At 43.0% G+C, this 22,876-nt stretch overlaps 2 protein-coding genes across 3 annotated transcripts; one reads left to right on the plus strand and one right to left on the minus strand.

The window, feature by feature from the left end:
• The first annotated feature begins 817 nt into the window (after nt 1-817).
• polr3e (polymerase (RNA) III (DNA directed) polypeptide E) lies at nt 818-13,116 on the plus strand. Of its 2 annotated transcripts, XM_080484629.1 has the most exons (21): nt 818-973; nt 1,863-1,949; nt 2,867-2,917; nt 3,159-3,236; nt 3,371-3,486; nt 3,685-3,767; nt 4,241-4,348; nt 4,565-4,614; nt 4,691-4,810; nt 4,906-4,991; nt 5,162-5,206; nt 5,282-5,373; nt 6,140-6,260; nt 6,789-6,870; nt 6,984-7,043; nt 7,417-7,574; nt 7,843-7,904; nt 7,982-8,457; nt 10,860-10,937; nt 11,591-11,713; nt 11,790-13,116. In XM_080484629.1, exons 2-21 carry the CDS (start codon nt 1,911-1,913, stop codon nt 11,844-11,846), a joined length of 2,085 nt encoding a protein of 694 aa, XP_080340755.1. In that variant the 5' UTR covers nt 818-973; nt 1,863-1,910; the 3' UTR covers nt 11,847-13,116. The 2 variants fall into 2 exon arrangements, with proteins under 2 accessions (XP_080340755.1, XP_080340756.1); XM_080484630.1 differs by lacking the exon at nt 1,863-1,949 and having other exon boundaries at nt 825-973.
• Nucleotides 13,117-14,288: 1,172 nt separating this feature from the next.
• On the minus strand, nt 14,289-22,666 carry LOC308106694 (cerebellar degeneration-related protein 2-like). Its single transcript, XM_080458582.1, has 6 exons — nt 22,399-22,666; nt 21,639-21,751; nt 20,002-20,150; nt 19,745-19,900; nt 17,259-17,478; nt 14,289-16,683 (listed from the first exon to the last, which is right to left on the minus strand). Exons 1-6 carry the CDS (start codon nt 22,478-22,480, stop codon nt 16,066-16,068), a joined length of 1,338 nt encoding a protein of 445 aa, XP_080314708.1. The 5' UTR covers nt 22,481-22,666; the 3' UTR covers nt 14,289-16,065.
• Between the last annotated feature and the right edge of the window lie 210 nt (nt 22,667-22,876).

Here is a 22,876-nt window from a genome sequence, read left to right on the forward strand (position 1 = left end):
CTTATTTGTTTTATATTAACACCACATGATGACTAGATTGCATACAAGAAGCTCATTTAAAATCCATTCGATGGGATAATAAAAAATAAAGTTAAATCAACAGGAACTTCGACAGACTAAAATCAAGGTGAAGAAAACGTTCGAAGTTGCTGGCCCCTGAATGCAACTTCTGTGCATAATGACCATGTAAGAGGCCACGCCCTCCTTCTCAGGTCCGATTTATCTGCATTCTGATTGAGCTGCGATCGGTCCAACGTCAAAGCGAATTACATGGTTGGTTAGTAGGTCCAACTTGTCCATAGAAGATGCAACTTGTTCATTAATCCATGCGTCAATCGGCTGACCTGATTCCTTGTGCCTACGTTTGTAGTTTAGTGGCGCTACCTGGTGGAGATAAATAGGTTTGTATTTTGTATATGTGTGTTCTCAATAACTCTTGGTATCATGGGTTGCATATCTACAAAATGCATGTTTTTTGCCCGTTTATCCCAGTTAGATGTACAGTATAATAATCGTCAATATTCATCATATCTCACGTCCAAACATGTGTGATTTATTAAAGAAGCAAATTACCCAGCATGCACTTCCACCAAGGTAGCGTGGCCGAGCGGTCTAAGGCGCTGGATTAAGGCTCCAGTCTCTTCGGGGGCGTGGGTTCGAATCCCACCGCTGCCAGAAACTTTTGATTTTCTCTTTAATAATGGTCACCTCACAATATCGAAGACCATCATCCTCCCTTCATCGTGACGACTGTAAGAATCAAATGACTGAGAAAAAAGACAATCGTTTAGGTGGACTCGCTGTGCATTGTGGGTCCGGGCTCCTCCCCACGTGTCTGTGTGAGCGGAGTCAACATGGTCCCCTCAGCGGCAGACCTCAGCTGAGACTGTCTCACTTGTCCTGCCTGTGCCTCACGCTGCGGGACTGTCCACACACGGATGAGAGAGCCAGAAGTGTCCGGTGAAGTGTGCAGGTGAGGACGGAGTGCACTCCTGCGTGTCTGTCGTGGACAAACAGACGTGTTTAATCGAGGCCCGCTGCCAGGCTCATCTCTGTTATTTTGACTGGCATGCCGAAGCTAGGCTAACTGCCACCGGTTAACAGCCCGTTCGCTCACACCGTCGTTTATTCAGCAGATTTAGAGGCTCTCATGTTGTTGCCCTTGGTGCAGCTTTCTTTTTCACGTGTTTATCTTTGATGTCCTGATAACCTTCATTGAAGCTCAGGTTTCTATCACACTGCGCAAAGGTTGCTTGGCTAGCTATGCTAGCCAGGCTAACGCTGTGACAAACTAGGAAATTGTTTTAAAAGTACTTCTCTGTGAATTGTGACATGACCGTCTGACTACGCAGTTTAATGTGTACAACGTACACGCTCTTTATGACAAATTGTTTGTCTGTCAAACTGGTTTTTAATGTGGATTGCTGAGTCTTACATCATGTGAGTTTTACCTGTGTCAGTGAAAGCATCACTGACAGGCTGCATGGCTGCTTTCAAGAGCCACATGCCTGTTTTAATGAGTCATTCTCGGCCAAAACCCTCTGCAAAGAGATATTTAAACACACCTCGACTGATCTGCAATGGATTATGAGCTAAATGTGAAGCTGGATCATTTTCCTACTGCACCAGCTGCATGTCATCTGTGTTCTTTGTTAACAGTCTGGGTGTAGCCACAAGCTTACAGTAACTGGTGTGTGTGTGTGTGTGTGTGTGTGTGTGTGTGTGTGTGTGTGTGTGTGTGTGTGTGTGTGTGTGTGTGTGTGTGTGTGTGTGTGTGTGTGTGTGTGTGTGTGTGTGTGTGTGTGTGTGTGTGTGTGTGTGTGTGTGTGTGTGTGTGTGTGTGTGTGTGTGTGTGTGTGTAGGTTGGATCCCTGAGATCTCTCACCCACCCTAGCTCTGATCACATCAGTATGGCCAGCGGGGATGATGATGACCCCATCATAGAGGAGGTATGAAGAATCCTACCATCTGTAATGACTATCTTTCACAGCTGAAGCATGTTAAAAAGATTCTTGTTGTAGCTCTCATCGCTATCCAAAAATACACGTTACATGTGGTTCAACTACGGTTGTGTCAAAGGGAATACTCAATAGATTAGCTGCAATCTTTGGATAGATGCGTCTTTACCTAACTTACACTGCTTTAAGAGATCTGACTGAAGTTAAAGAGGCCAGATTGAAATGGTGACTAGTGGCAGTGGATTAATCATTCAAAGGATGGATGGATCCCAGAAGATCAATGGGTGCATTGAAGATGGAGATGGTTGGTGTAACAGTTGAGGAGGGAGGGGATATCAAGGAGAAATATACATCTTTAAAAATTCAGTTTCTCACATTTTCATATAGATAGAGACTGATAAATGCTGTGTGACTGATCTTTGTTATGTTTGTCACATAGTCTGAAAATACGTTATTTCAAGTCAGTGGTGGAGTTGATAGAAGATCAAGAGACGCAAAACAACCACCAGGAGACACGCAGTAAACATAAAAGCACAAACTATTTTTAAAGACAATGATTCAACAGCATGTCGATTTACTGTTTGCATTACTTTTGATAGTCAGTCATAAACTAGATAATCTTTGCCCGCAGTTCGTTTTTAGTGAGGGTGACACGGACTCAGTGATAGAAAGTAACTGTTGGTGTAAAACAGTTTTTGGATATAACGCTGAGTATAATTTATCTCGGTAAAAGAAGTCACTGTGCATGAGTAAAAATGGATGAGAAAACTGATCAACTGTCAGTAATAGTAATAAGAATAATGATAATTAAAATGCTGTGCTTGAGTTGTAACTTTGTTGGAAAAAAAATTTTAATCTGAAAAATGTATTTGTGAATTCATTTTCATGTCCGTTTCAATTTCTTCTAGATTGATGTGTATCTTGCCAAAAGCCTTGCAGAAAAGCTGTATCTCTTCCAGGTGAGATTATTTCCTGCATCTGCTTATATGTCTTTAAATAGCTTTTTTTTTTTTTTAAATGTGCAAAGAAATCCAGAGATTTGTTTTTCCTAAACATTTTGTTAGAAAAGCAAAACTCAGGTTAATGTCACCAAAACAATCAGATTAATTACTGCTTCTCTCAGACTTAAAGATATCTGGCCTTCTAGTGGTGGGATTGAGGTTTTCTTCTTGTTTGTATTTTTTTTGCTTCTTGACGCAGTATCCCGTTCGACCGTCCATCATGACCTACGACGACATCAATCATTTAGCGGCGAAGATCAAACCCAAGCAGCAGAGGGTAAAAAGCCTCCCTCACGTCTTTTCTCATTCGGTTTTAACCCTGAATGTGGATTTATGTTTTGTCCTTTGGTGTTACTTTTGTTGGTAATATAAGCTTCGGCCTATTGTCATCATTGTTTCCTGGTTACACAGGTGGAGCTGGACATGGCCATCAACACAGTGAGTCCAAACTACTGTCGTAGTAAAGGCGAGCAGATCGCTCTGAATGTGGACGGCTCGACGTACGAAGAGAACAGCACCTACTCAGCGTACGTACATATTTTTTTATCCTTGAACGAATGTTGAAGGCAACTTTTGTAACGTTTATCAAGTAAGAATTAGTCTCAGTTTTAATCCCCCTTTCAGGATTGAATTATGTTCAGAAACCAGTTTTTGACTGGATTGTTATGCAGTTTATCTGCCCGGCTGCTGATTTCACAGTTTTTCTTTTTACTTTCCCTCTGCAGCAAAATGATGGATAAGCAGACGTTCTCCTCCATCCAGGCCACTACCAACACCTCCAGATATGCTGCTGCTGTGTTTCGCAAAGGTCTGAGCTGCTTTACGTTGTCCAGCAGTGCTTTTGTTTGGCCTGACAGTGCTGCTGTAGATACTCAAAGGTCTTTTGCTCTGTTCAGAGTCCTCTCTTTATCTTCCACCGTTGAGCTGCATTCAGCCATCCCGCCGTGTGTTTACATTGTTAGCCAGATAATGTTGATCCAGTCCACACTATAAGGTTTGGTTTACAGGCGTTGGTGGTTTTACCTTGCCTCTTGTAAACTCAACTTTTATGACCACCACATGTCCAGAAGGCCTTGTAGGAATTACTTTAGTACAGCCATTCACTCTCAAAGACAAAGGCCCAAGTCTACCATGACCAGCTTGTTTTTGAACTCCTCTGTTATCTGTACCTTCTTATCATACAATAAATTGGGATTTTTATACACTAAACAAATTACAGTCGTCCTGCTCGATGCCGGTGATCAACCACAGCAAAGTAATTCCACTGATTCACATCACCAGGTGAGCTTCACATCACGCCTCTGACAGGAATCCTTCAGATGCGGCCCAGCTTCTCTTACCTGGACAAAGCTGACAACAAGACCAGAGAGCGAGAGGCAGCCAATGAAGGTTTGTCTGCTTCGCTTCTTCCATCCATACTTCCTCTTCCCACTCAGTCATGAAGATCAGATATCTCTGTCCCTAAGAAACTTTCTCGATCCAATGTGTGTCATCGTCAGATCTCAATTTCTGATCATGTTTATGACTGATTTCAATTCTTTTTGGATGTTGATGGATATTGAGGTTGTTGGTTGCTTGTATATGACCAGACTCTTCCGCCTGCAGGTGGAGACTCTTCTCAGGACGAAGCTGAGGAAGAAGCCAAGGCCATCACGGTAAAGACTCTTACAAACTCCCCTCGTGAACGTAGCTCAGCCTGCCAATCCCAACACACTTCTTCTACTCTTCTAGGTGAGGTTTGCTCGGCCCGAGTCGGAGCAGGCCCGACAGAGGAGGATCCAGTCGTATGAATTCCTCCAGAAGAAGCAAGCGGAGGAGCCCTGGGTTCACCTGCACTACCACGGCGTGAAGGTACAGAAAGTGTTCACCGGGCTGAAAGTATCTCTTGTGTAACCGTTATCAGAGATGTTCGTCGTGTTCATGAATCGTCTTGTGTTTGAATTCAGGACAGCCGCTCAGAGCATGAAAGGCAGTACCTGTTCTGTCAGTCAGCGGATGCATCGCAGAACTCTGAACTAGTCAAAACTCCAAAGTGAGTATCCAGGAAAGACACTTTAAACATTTGAATTATCTCATTGTGATACGAACATGGACTTGGAGCTGCACTCTTTACTTTATCCACCCACCCACTGAAAATGTTGTGATGACATTTAACTATAAAATTATGCTGATTACACCTGGTGTCTCCTCTCACTTCCTCAGGGAATACCTCACAATGCTGATGCCTCCTCTTGCTGAAGAGAAAGTGTAAGAGTCCCTCTCTCTTTTTAACCAGTGTGTGTATTCATGAGGCTTGTCACTAACTCTGCGTTTCTCGTTTAGTATAAAGCCTGTAGGGCCCAGTAATGTCTTCTCCATGGCTCAACTCCGCACCCTCCCACTGGGGGACCAAATCAAGGCCCTGATGAAGAACGGTGGGTCATCGACGAAGACTGATCACTCGTTACTCATAAATTCAATTTATATTGCACCAGATATAACATAGACATCACATGTGATGACGTATGGGTCAAAGCAGGCCCTCTTTTCAACAAGTAAAGGCTCCAACATTTTTTCTGCTATATTCCAGGATAGTCATACAGATGCATCTAAAATAATTAGATTAAAATGTTTATTTTTTTTCAATCATGTTAATCCGACAGGTTCAAATCCACATTTCTATTTATCACACATACACTTGTATATGCCAAAGTATTTTTGTTCTGTTTGTGATTAATTGAACTAAGTCACAAAAATCAAACGTACACAATCTCAGAATATTTGTTTATTAGTATTGGCTGTTTTAAATTTTGTTTTGTGCGTTGGAGGTTAGAGAAGTGGACTTGGGATCCAGGGGTCAAATCTTGCTGCTGGCAGGTCACTACTTAGGTTTCCTGAGCAAGAAAGAGGGTTAGGGTTATCAATAAAGCTCTGAAACGTAATTTATTTGGTATCAGTGTAGAACTAACCGATGAAACGTTTGAATAAATATTCAAATGTTTGTGGTGCATCTTTTATTTATTTCACTTTTTAGCAGAAATCAGCCTTTTGGTTGAGGCCTTGTCTGTTTACAAGCTTTTCTTTAGACTTTAGTTTTATATCACAAAATCTTCTTACTTTTAAACACATTTGATTGTCCTTTTCTTAATTAAAATCTGCCCCCCCTTTATTTTTTTTATCGAAACCTCTCTCTGTCCTCAGTCAAGGTAATGCCTTTTGCCAACCTGATGGGCCTTCTCGCTTCGGGCACCGACTCGACCTCAGTACTACGCTGCATCCAGCAGGTGGCGCTGCTGGTTCAGGGGAACTGGGTTGTGAAAAGGTGAGACTTGACATATGACTCAGAAGTATAGTAGCCTGGACGTTACAGATGTATGGTATGTTTAGCTTAACCACAACGTCTAAGAGACGATTAGAAAGGAAAAATGTAATTCAGAAGAAATTCATAAAAAGTTTATGAAAAATGTCTTTTCACTCACACAGCATGAAAAGTAAAGACTTCATGCTCCTAAGTTTTAATTGTTTTTGTGGAAGTCTGTTTTTTTTTTTTTTAAGAATAGGAAGAACATCACATTTTAATATTTTGAGATGCTAGAATCATAGGGAATATAAAAAAAAAACTAGAATAATTTCTAAAATCAGAAGTTCCATTGTTTTACATTTTCTGTGATGCACCAGTTTTCTTTTTTGAGTGGGGATGGGTCCGGGTTTGAATCCCGGCAGGAAGATGTCCTTTGTGAAAAGCAGCAGTGAGAGTAACTGATTTGCTGTGTTGACGCCTGTGAAACGGCTGAATTGACTTGTGCTTTTATGTTAAACGAGCCTAATTCTGTATTTCTCACACCGACAGTGACGTCTTGTATCCAAAAAACACGTGCAGTCCTCACAGCGGCGTCCCGGCTGAAGTCCTCTGTCGGGGCCGAGACTTTGTGGTGAGCTGGAAAGGTTTTTGTACCTTTTTAACACAGAATCTAATCTTTGATGGTGCGCTTCAGGATTTGATCATTATTGTAAATATGTCCTGGTTTTTTTTCTCTATATCTAGATGTGGAGATTCACTCTGGAACGCTCTGTGATGAGAAAGGAGATTACATCCATCATCAAAGTAAGGACCAAACAGAATATTAATGGATGGATGAGAATTTTCCCACGAGTTTGCTAATTAAGAAGGATTCTAAATAGGAAGTCGTTGCGTAAACGGTTTTATTTCTGCACACAGTGGAGAGGCTCGTTGCTTTTTAAATTAGTCCCTCAAGGAGGTTACACACACAGCACATAGTCGGAGGATGTTAGTACAGTCGTGATGATCCCTGCTTGTTAATGTCGCTACCGCGACACAGTGTTTCGTAATCTCCGCCCTGAGGCCGGAGCGTCTGCGCCGTCCCGTCTGCGCCGTCCCGTCACCGCCGTCCCGTCACCGCCGTCCCGTCACCGCCGAGGCAGCGTTTTGTTTCACAGCTGACATCTCGCTCCCTCAGCTTCCGCCAGAGGACGTGAAGGAGTTCCTGGAGCAAGTGGCAGTGCCGCGCATCAACCGCGGCTGGGAGTTCCTGCTGCCTACTGACGGAGACTTCATTAAGAAACACCCAGATGTTGCCCACAGGCAGAACATGCTGTGGCTCGGCATTCAGAGCAAGTAGGTTACATATTGAACTTCCTACCAACGTGTTTAAATCCCGCCGAGTGTTTTCGTGGGTCAAAAGTTGCAAAAGTACTTGTGTCCTTTAGTTATGGTAAAAAAGTGCAGATGTACAGTACAAATTACTTGCATAAAAGTCAACAAGTACAGATTCAGAGAAGTACAAATAACAATAACCCCTGAAATTAGAAGCAGCTAATGTAATGGAGTACAGATGCTGGGTTTTCTGTTTTAATCATTTTTTTTTTTTTTTTTTTTCCTGAAGGTTGGAAAAAGTGTTTAATTTCTCTAAAGAAGACTTCATGCCAAAGAATTCCCCTCAACCAGGTGAGATTCCTTCATTAAAAGTTTTAACCTCTTTGCTGCGGTGACTTGGCTTCACTCGTTGACGTCTGTCGTTCCAGAGCCCGTCCACGTGAGCGGCGAGCAGCGTCTGAAGATGGCTCAGCAGCGGGCTCAGGAGAAGCGACCGTCACTACAGAAGGACCTCGACGGCAGACGTGCCGAGAGCAGCTTTCACGTCAAGCAGGAGCCCGTCAACGACGGCGACGAGGAGCCGATGGACACCTCCTCCTCCTCCTCTTCCTTATCCATCATCCCCAACGGTTCTGTGAACGGTTACCCCAGCGCCGCCTCCCCCGGCTTCGATCACACTAACGGCAACGGCGGGAGTCCCGCCAGCGCGGCCTCCGCGGAGCTGCAGGACTTTGTGTTAAAGACTTTCCGGAAGCATTTTGTGGTGACGCTGAACGAGCTGAAGAGGCTGTTCAACCTCCACCTGGCCTCCATGCCGGCGGGACGCAGCGTCTTCCCCTCCATCTCCGACCACATGCTGCAGGACGCCGTGCTGCTCTGCCACTGCAAACAGATTATGGTGCCTGTGAGTATTCGCTACCGAACATCATCTCCTGATGCTCTGATCAGTTGATGCTTTTCACTTCCCTCAATCCTTAAAGTCGAAATGACGATTAAATATAACCACAACTAAAGATTATACAGTTGCTCAGCGTCCCCAAATTTACTTTCCAGATGAAATCAAATATATTATTTTTTGTGAAATTCTGCAGATCTTATAAGATAAATATGGTAAAACATGAACTTTTTCATAAAAGTAACAGCTGGCATGTTGAAAGCTCAGTCAGTGTTGACTTTTTATAGGATGTACTCTTATGGAAAACAAAGGGAAGATGTGGAGTCGTTCAAAGTTTAGTATCTATTATTTTCCTGGTCCAGTCCATTAGAGGTAACAGTGGGCTGGGTTAACAAGAAAAAACAAGAAAGTTTACAAATCAAGAACTGAAACCAAAACTGGATTAATATCTAAAATGATGAGTTACTCTGATACAAACATTTACTTTCTTTCAGACCATTTAGTGAAGAAATCGTCTCTAGTTTTCTGTGAGAAACCAGGAAAGCGGCAGATTTTGAAATTTGCTGCAGCAGGATGTTGAAAGGATATTTCCCACATCACTGAAAGCAGAAGGAAGAAGCACATGAAGCAGAGCGATGCAGCCGCACAACAGGAACCGTGGCAACTTCTAGTGTTGGTGGTTGATTGTGTGTCAGAGGAGCTCAGATCGTAACACGACGATCTCGCCGCTCCTCTTACCGCGTCGTTCAAACGGCCATCCGGTGCCGAGTGAAGGGGGTTTCTCTCTTCTCGGGCTTCGCTATCGGATTTCTTCCTCAGAATAACGACTTTAACTGTCGTTTTGCTTGTGAGCGCCTGCTAAGGAGTCGGTGCACTGAAGTGGTGCCGACCCGGCTCTCAGGTTGCTCTATCGTCTCCGGAGCCACCTGATACCTCCGTCTGTGGCACTGTTGTGTGTTTAGGCTTGTGTTTCCGTTTGTGTGCTTAATATAGACAGGAGTGGTCTGTTTTCAACCCGCCGTAGCGGCGTGGTCTGTGCTGTAGCGGCGTGGTCTGTGCTGTAGCGGCGTGGTCTGTGCCACAGCGTCTCCTGCCCTGAGCGGCCCCCACCCCCGCCTGGGTGGAGGCCGTGGGCCAATGCCATCTTCGTTATGCAACAGATTATTAGCCTGGAAGCTAAGCTCATTACCGCTCAGCGAGGGGTTAAGCCTCAAGCTTGTTTACAAAACTCTGCTGATTCCAGATCTGCTGGAGTCGTCCTCCCAGCCGGTCATCGGTCACTGCCCAGTCAGCTAGGATCCTCACTGCCCGCGCTGTCTGGCCAGCGTGGTTATGACGGCTTGTAATCGTTGATGTCATCGTGACCAAAAGGAGTACAGTGATCCGTGATATCCCAGTATTGTTATTTAAATGTTCAAACACTGCAAAAGTACTTACAAGTGCTGTACCTATCATTCACGCCACACAGAAGGAGTGTTTTTTGATTTTATTTATTTTTTGCAGACGGGTCAGATTTTAGTGGATCCCCCCCCCCCCCCATGTCTCATTTATGAAATAAATAAAACACCACGTGTAATAATTAGTCTTTCAACATTTCTTTCCGATGGTTTGGTGTTTCAAAAAACAAAAAGCTGCAGTTTGAGGCCAGTTTGGTAATGCTTTTGGAATTCATAAAAACTGCGGGGGAAGAAATAACCATTTTATTTACAATACAAGAAATTTATAGTCTCTTTAAATGATTTTGATTTTAGGCTTACCGTTTGAAATTGAGCCTGTTTTTTAGGCTTCTGCACAAAAGTGACTTATATTCTCATAATCTGTGGAGTCATTGCTTCATTTGATTACATTATATTAACTTAGACTTTATTTATCCTTCAATGGGGATATTTACTTGTTTCAGCAGCTAAAAAGGTAAAAAAAAAAAAAAAAAAGAAGCGGAATATACAATATACAAAAAACAGGAAACGATAAACACTCTACTATAAAACATTTTAACAATAAACCTTTGACTGAAGTACGAATGTGGAAGTAAGTGAGCAAAATAAATGGAAAATGAATAAAAAATACTGCACATAACAGTGTGGTGTGAAAATACCAGTAAATAAGAATGAAATATGTGGCGAGTGTCTGTTTTGCTTGAAGTATTAGTTAATACTGCACATTATAAAACGGTTAGAATTTTGCTTGTTTGACATAAAGTTGCAGAGTGAAAGTGTCCGAAGTGAGAAGAATTGTAATTTGATTGTTTGTAACTTGTGGAAATGTTTTTTAACACAATTGGCATATTGTTGTGCGCTGCAGAGATTTCATTTCACTCCTTGGTTATTAAAAGGTCGATCCAGAAAGGAAGCCTACATTGCAGACTGAAGCTCACGTCACCCGGTCTGATTCTGTTCTCACTCCTACCTCAGTTTCCTGCTCAGAGCACTGCCGCCTCCGATGAACAGAAAGTGTTTGGCTTGTGGGAAACTGGAGAAGACTTTGACAAGGTAAACACTCCCTAAGCTCCTCTCTAAACACCACAAGCCAGCGATCACAACTTCAAACTACTTTCATCACGACTGTGCGAATCAGAAGTAGGACACGGTGCCGTCAGTGACGGAAACACAAAATGAGTCACTTTTTTGTTAATATGTATATTCAGACATACACTGACGGTCTGTTCCGATGTTCTCTAGTTTAGCTGTGAAACTGCAGTCGGCAGCTTCTGTATTCACTCTGAAACAAGCAGGCTAATAATAAGCTCATTACATCAGATTTAGTCTGCAAAAACTCAAGTGTAGGTCAGATTGTTACTCCTAATGCGAGGAGGAGCTTGTTGGCCTCTCTGAATACAGTGCTGGCTCATGGGTAATGTGAGTATAACGTCAGGAAAGTCTTAGTATAGTTAAAGCCAGGTGTGTAATTATAATGTGGCCCAAAGCCTTTGTTTTAAAATGTAATATTATGTAGAAACACTATAAATCAACTATGATCAACCAGAAAGGTAAGCCTTGCACAGTTTATGCACATTTTCCCTCTCGTCTACACTGTTTTATAAATATATGTAGTCTACATTTGTCTGATATTAGCTGTTAATTGACACGTGGATCCTCGATGTTTCATCAGTTTATTGAAATATTTTGCCGTCGTTCTCCCGCAGCACCGCCAGCTGCTGTACGACATCTTCACCAGGAACTACCGGGTCAGAAGGAACGTCATCCAAACCCGACTGGCACAGGAGCTGGGAGACGTTCCCAAAGCCGAGGTGGACCGGCTCCTCGCTGTGAGTCACATCGACTAAACCCCCCCCCCCCCGTCCAGCTGTTCCCCCACCGATCTAACGTCTGCTGTGGTTTCAGGAGTGCTGCAGCAGCCACGGAGGGATGTGGTACCTCAAAGGAACGATACAGTCCTGACCCAGAGAGCCCTGCCCCCCGCGGCCACCGCCAGCCAGTCCACCCCTCTGCCAGGTGACCGGCGGGAGGGCAGCGGAGAGATGAGAGCCAGACCCAGCAGCTCGCCGCCCAGCCCCACCCCCAACTCTGAGAGGACGGAGACGTCTGCCGAGCTCAGAGCGACAAGCGTTCCTCGTTTCAGCTGAAGCATATCTGACCTTAACGTGAGCGCTCCGACTCAACCGGAGGACGAGAAGTCCCCACAAACTCTGAGCTGGACAGTCTGAAGGCAAACATCACGTAAACAAAAATGAAGACGTAAGAAGATGTATACGGTTTATCAGTCGGGCGTTTTTGTCCCATTCTTGCATTTATGACATGATGTTGGATTACATTTGAATTGAACTTCCACCAGATGCACCGGAGCGCTCCTCATTTCTCCTTTTTACTTTCATGATCAACACAGCAAAGATAAAGGCCTTGTTACACGATTTCCTTTCACTCCCATTCATTTTAAGACGTTTTTTTGTTACTCGATATCAAACCTGAGTACGATATTTATACTGCCCTCTGGACAAGGTTAGCTTTAAGGAATCAGTTGCTTGAATTTAATGTGTGGAGGCACTTGAGGAAGTGCCAAACTCATCCAAAAGGGATAAAATGTATGGAAAAGTATTAACTCGCTCTCATGATTTTGGCAATCACAAACTTGAAATCTGCTGCATCAAATGTGGCTTGTTTCCCACTTTCTCCCCACATTTCTTCAATTCTTTGAGAAGAGCGAGGATTCGATGGTTGATGCTGAGGTTTGGGTTTTTGTCTGGGTTGAATGTAGAGTTCTTTATTTTTCTTTTTTTCCTTTTATGAGAGAAACTTTGGAGTGACTGATTTTGATGAGAGCCAATAAAGTCATTTGGATTAAAGTCTTGTTACAGTTTGCGCATGAATCTGTTGGGATTTAATCTCTAAACTTCAGGTAGACAAACACCGGCGGCCGCCGCGTGAGGGGAAGCCGATGCTGGTGATTATGCTGCCGCCGTCAAAGTGCCTCTGTCTTCCACGACATTCAGGACAAACTGCCCCGCTCGCAAACGAAACGCTGTGAAATCCCCCGGAATGCGTCTTTTCAACACGTCGTCGAGACGTTGAATTGTAGAACTAAGAGGAAGGTGTTCTGCACTGCAGGCTGAATTTAAAAGTTTCCTACGACTCCCAACAAACACCAGCAGGTGAATTTCTTTTTCATTGGTTTGTTTATTTTTGCTCAATAAACTCTTTAATGTTGACTGGTCTGAAGTTTTCTGTCATCTTGTAGAGCCAGAATGGCACGAAGACGACGTTTAAATTGAAACATTAAGGAGTATGCAGCGATCCAGTTTTCTAAGCCACTAAAGGCATCTTTTCCCCCTTGTTAATCTCAAACATGCACATATATTCCCAATCGAACCCTGAGAATCTACATTCCTCCACTTGTGCTTGTTGGCAGGGTGTGTGTTAGTTTTACCAATCACAAGTTTTCTTTCCCCAATTCCTTGCTATTGCTTTCTTTGTATTTCATTCGATGTTTGTTAATCTTTTGGGGGTTTTACAAAATAATAGAACTAAATAATGTGAATTCTCCACAGTCTCGTCGGTAAGATTTGATGACAATGTAGTTGCTTTCTTTTCTTCTTTTTTTTTGGTGTCATAAAGACGCAAACCAGACTCGTCCAGGAGAATTTTCCAAATTCATGAATTGTCAGTCGACAAGTGTATTTCCCACATGATATACCAATATTCATCCATAACTTCTACATGAAGCTCACTTAAATATTTTACTTTAATATATTTAGTTGTATGTTTTTCATGTGAATTGAAAACTATTCTATAATCTCAAAAAGTGAGGGGATCTTTGTGTTTTTGTCAGTATTCTGATGGGTTTTTTTCTCCACAACTAACAGTAACATGACATTTCCATTTCCATGATGTCTCTAGTAAATCCTACTTTCATGAATATTCATCTCTTCATCTCATACCCCAGCAGTGTTATACAATTAAACCTGTTCTGAAGAGTAGAAATATACGAACGAGTATTTTGGTGTAAACTCTTCATAGAGTCATATATTGTTTTATCTTTTATGAACACCATGAAATATGACTTAAGCAGGTATGATAATATTTCTATATATCGGCTAGGTTTGTTGACTAAACCGGAAATGATCTACAGGCCTTTACCGTAATACACTTAAAATACCCTGTTAAGTTGAGATGTTTGTTTCTTTGATTGAGGGCCACACAGTGGTGCCTCACAGTGAGATCATCTATTGTTTGTGTTGTAGAATTTTAAAAGTCAAAAACACTCTTAGTCGTATTCCCAGACTTGGGGTTCTGTTCTGTGAGTTTGCATGTTCCTCCTACGGTCCAAAAACATGCGATTAGATTCACTTTTTGACTCTTAAAATTGATGACAGACTGAAAGAAAAAGACAACGAACTGCTGTTTAATCTTGCTTCATGTTTTATGGCGCAGAGCAACAACACAAGGTCCAGTCATGAAACAGGTGAAAACACGTCGTAACCATTACACACATACATACATACATACTGCAGATTATTCAGTAGACTTGAAAAGGTAAGCACGTCACACTTTACATCGACTCCATACAGGAGCGACGTAAAGTGTCAGAGGAACATTAATAATGTATGTGCGACTCTAAAGTGCATCTCATTGTGATTTCACAGATAAATAACAGCGTGTGTGCACGGTTTCCCTTAAACCAGGACGTCAGGCAGCGATCGCAACACAACTGCCGCTGAGAAAAGCTTCTACTCATTATCGACATTATAAAGTACATAAGTTATTATATTGGTGACCTTCCTCTTACTATGACATTCACTCCCCGCCATCTAACCTAACATACCACAGTCAAGTATTGTTGTTGAGAAAGATATGTTACAATTAAAAAGAAAATCTGTGAATTTAAGCACCTTGAATTACTGGTTTTCACCAATATAACATTGCATACTACATCAGTCAACCTTCACTGGTTGCTCTTAAGGGCGCAGGCAACGCTATCACTAAGAAATGTACTAGTTTGCTTAATAGTTTCAAAGATAAAATTAATTATCGAGTATTTACATAAGAGGGAAGCACAAAAAGCATATCAAGTGGTGCAATTGTTCTTTTTATATCCCGGTTTACTTTCATGATAGTGACTTGCGGCTTTTCTAAACTTTTGGGCGCTTTGGAGTCGTTTTCAAATCATTGTTGAGCGGACAAATCAGTCATCTTATTGCTTTAGGTCCTTCACTGTGTTCAAAGCATCGATTTGAACGAACACGTTTAACTACTGCAGGTAGATGGAGCGATATTTAGTCTCCATTCCAGTCCACTGCATTACCTCTAAGAGATATTTTGATGAAAATCTCCAACTTCAGCGTCTCTAAAATGAGTTTTCTTTATTTTCTACGAGAGTCAATCCCACAACAAGGTTTTATGGTGGTCGTCTGAATGTTAAAATACTTCCTCTTATTCTCTGTGGACTTTGTTTGGAGTGTTTTCCTCCATTATTTCAATATTTAAACGCAAAAGACACTTTATTTGCTGATTTTATCAGCTGCAGATATGAAGCAGTTTGATGCTTGGAAGTTTCCATCATGATCAATATTTGTTCACTGTGCACAATATGAAGACTTTCTGGGTTTCCCTAGATTGCCTGTTAGAAAGTCTCAGGACTTACTATTTTAACCTCTGATTTGCCAAAAGATTACAATGAGGCCAAACACAAAAAGCATAATGTGCAGGTTTTCAGGTCCTCCACAAATAGTAAAAAATGTCTTATTCAAGTTTTCTTGAAGAAATTTGAAGGATCTCAGCACACAAAGCCAGAGACCCACTGCTCCAACTGCTACTTGAAGTAACTTCAAATAAAATGCATATCTTCTATATTTGCAGTCAAATTGTCTGTGCCTTTACAGAAAGTAGGGACCCTGTGAGAGTGAAAGTGGGACCATGTGTCGTCCTCGTCGTGTCTGTGCACAGTGAGGTAGAGTGAGGCTAAAGTGGTGGCGGCGGCGGCGGCAACGGCGGCGGCGTCAGGCACTGCTGTTCCTGTGCAAAATGAGCCACATTCCAGACATGGAGCACTTCTGATTTCTACGTCACTCTTAATGTGTGAACCGCTTGTGTGAACATTTCTGGGAAAATAAAAGTCCAAATGTCAATATCTAAGTGGAAGACAATGTTCTCTTTGTTTCTTCTTCTAATGTGAAGTCGGTACGTTTTTCACGCTCCTGTTTTCAATCAGGTCTTCTTTGGTTTTCTGAATGCGCGAGAAAATCTCCCGGAAAAGTTCCTTGTATTCTGGTTGGTGAAAGTCAGCCTCAAAGTGTCCCATGTCCGTGAGGACGGGACAGACGGCGGCGAGTGATGCAGTCTGCACCGACTTGTGGCTTTGGCCGTCATGCTCTTCCTCCTCCTCCTCCTCCGGCGGCGGCCCCTGGTGGCAGCGCCGCAGCAGCTCGTCGTACTTCACCTGTAAGGCACTGTACTGAGCGTCCACCTCGTTCAGCAGCGAGATCCCGCGGTACTTCACCACCTCCGCCCGCCGCACGCAGGAGCACTCGTGATCGTACACCCTGTCGGGGGAGTCGGCCATCTTCATGGCCTTCATCATCTGCTCGCTGCCCCAGCGCTTGAGGGCGACCGAGCTTCTCGCTGCCACCGCCGCCTCTCCTCCGCTGTCCTCCTCCGGGTTGAGGAACATGGAGTCCGGCAGGAGGCCGTGGATGACGTCCGGCCGGGTCGACCTGGCGGAGGACTCGGATTTCCAGAGCTGACGGAGCTCCTCGGCTTCACACTCCAGCTCAGACAATCTGGCCTGAAGATAAAAGACGAACGGATGATGATTTCAGGAGGACAAAGATTGTTTGACAGTCCTACTTTCAGGGAACTGAAACGACAGCATGTCTGAAGACGTGTTTTATTTTTAGATCAGATTGGAGCCTATTGAAATGAATTCAAAAGATTTTTCTAAACCAGAAACCAACTATATATTTTAGAGCAACACCATAAACAGACTTTTTTATATTTTTACTGAACGTTGAATCAAACTGGAGATACTGTGGGATTTTATTGTACTAATCAGATCCTGTAGCGGGAAGTTAATCTAGTCTATGACACCAAGATGGTTACATGTTAAGTAAAGGTCAGATTTCATCAACTTCCTGTTTCCAGCACTGGCTGAGATTTGACTGGCTGAAAAAAATAAAATAAAAATGTCACTCTTAGTCTGGAGAAATCTCAAAATAAAAGTTCTTTTTCTTATTTTAAACTAATATTTGGCCACACCGCTTCTCTGAGCTGCTACAGTGAATGAAACTCTTCTCGAGCGGGTGTTTCAGGCCTTTCTCTCCATTCACATCCAAGGCCTCACGAGGCGACGGTCGGCCCTACCTGGCATCCCTCCATCTGCGTCAGCTGCTGCTCCAGAGCGGCGTTTTCTCCGGCGAGCAGCTCGGCCTCCCGCTCCGCCTCCTCCCTCCGAGCGCGCTCAGTGGCGAACTGGGTCTGCAGGGCACGGAGGGACTGTCGCAGTGACGCCTGCTCTTCCTCGCGCCACGACGCTGCAGCGGACTCAAGGTCGTCCGGGTGTTCGGCAGCATCGCGGTCATGCCTGCAAAGACAAAGACACGAGTTTCCACATGTATTTATTGATTTAATGGCTTAAAATGGCATGTTTTCTTTTTTTTTAATGTGTGTATGACTGATTGCGATATTTAAGACGGAAAAACACTAAAGATGTTGAAATTTGTTGCAACAAACTGTTTTGTGTCAAATTCGGTTCAGGATCTTGTCATATCGTGCTGAACCTTGAAACGTCAGCGGCTGAAAGATAACCGCTGATATCCCCCAAACGTTGGAGATTCAGAACATAAGAAGACTTCCAATCAGTTGTTTTGTCTGTTTTCACTGCCAATCTGTTACCAAACATCACAGCCTTCATTTTCTTATCTGTGACGTGTCGAGAAGAAGCAGCAGTAACAAACAGACACCAGCGACGAGAAAAGGGCATCAGCCAGTTTTGGAAATCAATAGATTTTTTTCCAAAATGTCGCTGCTTTCAGCAAATCATCTGGTATTATTGATTATGTACAAGAATGATTTTGGAATTTTTTTTAAATATAATGACAAGAAATCTTTATATTCTGTTAAAATTAGTGAAATTACAATAAATATCTGAAAAATGCAATGCATAAACAGATTTCCTACATTCAAAATTTGCCAGAACGGCCATAAATCGAATTAAAAATAGTATTTTATGACATTAAAGGAAAGAAAAAATTTGGCACGTATCTTTTGTCTGCTGGATTTGTTCACGTTTGACTTGAACCAAAACAAACGTCAGATAGAAACAGAAATAAAAAGAAAGGCAGCCCGAGGAACTAAAGTTATCATGGAGAAAGAGGTGATTGGATTAGAGTCAATCGGCTTCAGAGAGATATCCAGGCGTGTTTGAGCCGTTCTCCTCAGACTTTGACCTTTTTCCCTCCAACCCCGCCGTCCGCGCTGCACTCTGACTGCGCCTCAGGACACACTCTAGTCTTTATCAGCCCGATCCTCCCCCCCCCCCCCCCAGCTTCTGACCTGGATGCACTGAGGAAGTCGTCCAAACGGGATTAAACTCGCCGCTCAGATTAAACCGAGATGATGAATGAGCCTGTTACAACCACAGCCGCCGTACGTAACCTGCAGGTTCTTGAAGAGGTGGACTCCTGCCAGCAGGAGCAGGATTAGCTCATGAGGAGAGGCCAGATAAAGCTGAGGAGGATTTACTGCCTGATTAAATGAAGGTTACAAAGAGCTTCTGAAGCAGTGGAGAAACAACAAAACTTTGAAAAATATTTTTGGGCGTAATTTTCTGCCATCCTCCCCAGAATGCAGGAACATCTTTTTGTAAGTTGTACCCTCCCTTCGGCTGTTTTTCAAGATAATTTCTAAACATGGTGAAGAAAGAAGGCCAGTTTACTCCACTTGAGCCAAATATAGATCACAATAACTGTAAATTAAATGCTTTTCAAAGGTGGCACTGATTAAATTCATGCATTTTGACTCAATAATGTGAATTTCACACCTATGTGGCGAGCTCTTTCAGAAGAGAAGGTAACAGTTTCTTGACCTTCGGCGACAAGGTTCCTTTTTTCCTTTATTTTACACTGTTATTATCTGTAATTCAGTCAATATCTGAAGGCGGTCAATGTCGCAGTATAAACATGACCCTGACCTTGAGTTGCTATGACTTGCATCACACAGTTTAAAAGAGATTAGATTGTTATTACAAGCTGTGTCGAGTCTTCATGCATCAAGACACAGACATGAGCGCCACTACGGACCTGTTAATGAAACTGCAAATTCAAAATGAGAAGCTTTGTTTCTTAAAATGCACAAACTATTCCTTTAAACGTCCACAGCTCCAAGAAACACTCCAAAGAGTCAAAAGATATTCAACTTCAATCATCCAAGGCTCCAGCCGTTTTCCAGCCGACTATAGGAAGATAGGCACCGGTCCAAACACAGCCACAGCTACGGGCAATTCAGAGTCATGAATTCACCTGAAATAAATAGTTTTGGACAATAATACGGAACCTGATGAGCTCTTCCTCATTCTTGCATAAGGAGAAGATGCAAACTGCACAGGAAGGTACACTAGACTCGAACCGGGCATTTTGTCATAGTGAAGGGGGAGAGCGAACCACTACACAACTTTCTGGATGTGACATTCAAGTAGTTTGTTATTATTTAGTCTACAAAATTGTGAAGAACAATGCGTTTCGAACTGAACCAGGTCTTTGCAGCAGATCCTCACGTCCGACTGCCTAAAAGCCGTAAATAACTTCTTATGTTTGTACCAATGTGCCCAACAGTGGCAAGAGGTTCTTCACCTGAGTGTGTTTTGCAGCTCCTGCAGACAGGACACACTCTGCGTGCCGCGACTCTGCGGAGGCTTGTGAGGATGACGAGGAGTCAGCTTCACGTCCTCCACCTGCTGCTGGAGCTCCTCCACCTGCGTCTGCAACAGGTCCACAGTTTCCGCCAGCCTGCACGGGAAAAGATAAACACTCAACAACAAACTGTGATATCTTTGTAGATTTATTTTTTTATTTTTTGAAAGAAACGAGTTCCATGAATCACGTCTCACCCCTGGATCTTCTGCTGGGCCGTCCTGTTGTCCTGCACCAGCTTGCGGTTGCTCTGCTCCAGCTCTCGGGCCGACACGTCCAGCTGCTCGTACACTTTGGCATGCTGGTCGTTGACCTGCCGGAGGAGGTCCACCTGCTTCGTCAGGTACTGGAAGAGAGACAGACGTGATGCCGGGAGACCAGCCGGGAGGAGGAACAATGACCTTCTCATGAAAACTGCCCCTTTGGTTCCTCCTCACAAGATTACAGATCATAAATGAAAGAAACAAGCCTGGGATGTTTCCCTGTCAACAGAATTCTCACCGCGCTATTGTTATTGCTGTATTGTGAATATTATGGGATTATGACTACAGAACATTTGTGTGTCGCAGTGGCACCTGAACGCCTCATGGAACTGCTTTAACAAGCACTTCCTTTGAGGACAGTTTATCTTATCAACTGTTGGGACATGTTGCAACCTTTCGCCGTCTAATCTGTGAGCTGGAAATACAGACACACACACACACACACACACACTCCACCAAACTCACACTCATGAGTTAATGAGAGTCACAGAAGACACGAGGGAAGAGGCGTGTCAAACACTCCTGGTACTTGCGAGATTTCTCCAAAGTCAAGCATTGAAAAGTGTAAAGGGTTAAACTCTGTGTCCAGCCGTACAAACAGTTCAGTTCTGTATCTACAGATGTTTTTTATTGTGTTTCTACTCAAATGGAAGACCTTCACACTGGTAGGGAGCAGATAATCCCACCGATATGCAAAATAGAACGCCTCAGGAGATTCTTCCTTCTTGTTGCCATCAAACATTATCCTTTCTTTATAAATAGTCCTTTTTACTTTTTACTCTCAAGCCCTTCTTTGTGTACATATCATACTGTAAGTATTTACTGTTTAGTTATATGCTGATATTTACTATTCTATTTGCCTATTTCATATTTAATTATTTAAAAACTGGTTATATTGAGCAATCAGCAGTAACAGTCACAAGTGGCGTCACAAGTGTCCACGTCAGCTCTTAAGAGATTAATTCTGTGTGTCAGCATCAACATGCAAGAATAGATTTAGAGTCTGACCCCCCCAGCTGATCCTGTTTCTATAGGTTTTGTTTAGCTGTCTGATTGCAGAACACCAAAGAAAGAAAACCAAGTACATACAAGTGATCATGTTGACAGTCCAAACTGCATTTCCACATTTATTTTGATGTTAAAAACAATGAAACCTAAAGACGAAATGAAAAAACACTTTAAACCTTCATTTACTGCCGAGACTGTTGCTGAATCACCTTTTAATCAGTTTTACCTTGAATAGTTCAATTTCTAAGCTCTGGCAGTGAATGAGCTGGAAATCGAGAAGCAAAATGTTTGAGAAAAAGAAGTTTAGAGAACAAAATCACAAGAAAAGCGATTTTAAAGCTTTTCGCCTCCACATATTCTCTCATGGAAGGTCAGAAAAGAACTCATCATTCCACTGAAATTGTGTGGAAAGAGGAAGGTAGGACCTCTGTCATCACACAGCAGCATCGCTTTGAAGCACAAATCCTCTGAAGCTCCACGGAAACACTGAATTCAACATGAAGAAAACCAACCCGCCCTGGTCTAACGTAGGTCTGACGCTGACGACCGGCGTGTGTTTTTACCTCGATCTCCTGCAGCTGCTCCTGGTTGGTGGAGTACATCTGCTGGAGACCCTGCTCCAGCTCCCGGTTCCTCTCCAGGAGCGTCTTCCCCAGCTCGGCCGCCAGCTGCAGGTCTGCAGGGGAGAGATGGAAGAACCACAAGTGCTTCACTGCTTATGGCACCACTGATTGGAGAGACCGGGACCTTACAAGCAGCTCTGTGAGGTTTACACTGGCAATCAGCCAGAAACTCACTTTTAAATCTCGTTTAAAAAAAAACCCCAAACATTTCATTTGAATGCAGGTATTTAGATTGCACCTTTGAATCTCCATCTTTCCATCATGTGACCCTCAATTATCTACCATGTCATAAAAGCACAACATTAAAATGAAACAATGGAGCTTGAAAAGCCAAAATATAAAAGAGGCAGTTTACACATGTATGTTCATTGATATTAGAGTAAAATCATGCAGTACAGCTTGACAGGTTTTTTTTCTACACTTTGCCGCATATCTGTTTGTCCTGCTGACTCCTGCCTTTTTTTTTTTAAACCCCCTCCAAGATTCACTATGAAACCATTTATAGGCTGCAGAGAAATATACATGAATTTAAATTGCGTTAAATCCTCACTAATAAATGCACAAACAGCAAGGCTGAGGAGTTGAATTATAACGAATAATAAATGCAACCTAATGCATGAGCAGCATGTTCTCAAATGCAGCTTTAACCTGGTTACGTTTCTTGAAGCTTTCTGAGACAAAGAGTGGAAGGAAACTGTACCATGTTCAAGGTCCTGCTTGTCGTACCACGGTTCTTCCTCTTTCATTTCAAATTCCTCCTCCACGATCATGTCTGCCAGCATCTTCGCGATTTAAAGCACTATTTGAGGATTAGTCCACTTTATTCAGCATATTGGTACTCTTCTTTTAATGATTATCTTTAAAGGAGACTTGAATAAAAGGGGATAAACGGTGCACTCGGCGCCCCTCACGCCTGCAGCAGCCGGCACCGGCGCGCGCTCATCTCCGGACAGACGCACAGAGACTGCGCCCAGTGCGCACCGGGGAAGAGCCAGTGCGCACTGCTGAGGAGCGCCTCCTGTCTGGAGTTTCACAATAAATGTTACAGACGGTGGTTCTTGTACATACGTGGAAGTAATAAGTACTCGAAAAGAAAGGAATATGCAGGGAGAAATAAAGCAGCCAAGAAATATTAGTGCAATTTAAGGCAGTACTTTTAAGTTCCATGTTTTATATTT

The sequence above is a fragment of the Lipophrys pholis genome (assembly GCF_963383615.2).
Source record: "Lipophrys pholis genome assembly, chromosome: 1".
In the NCBI taxonomy this organism is placed as follows: domain Eukaryota; kingdom Metazoa; phylum Chordata; class Actinopteri; order Blenniiformes; family Blenniidae; genus Lipophrys; species Lipophrys pholis.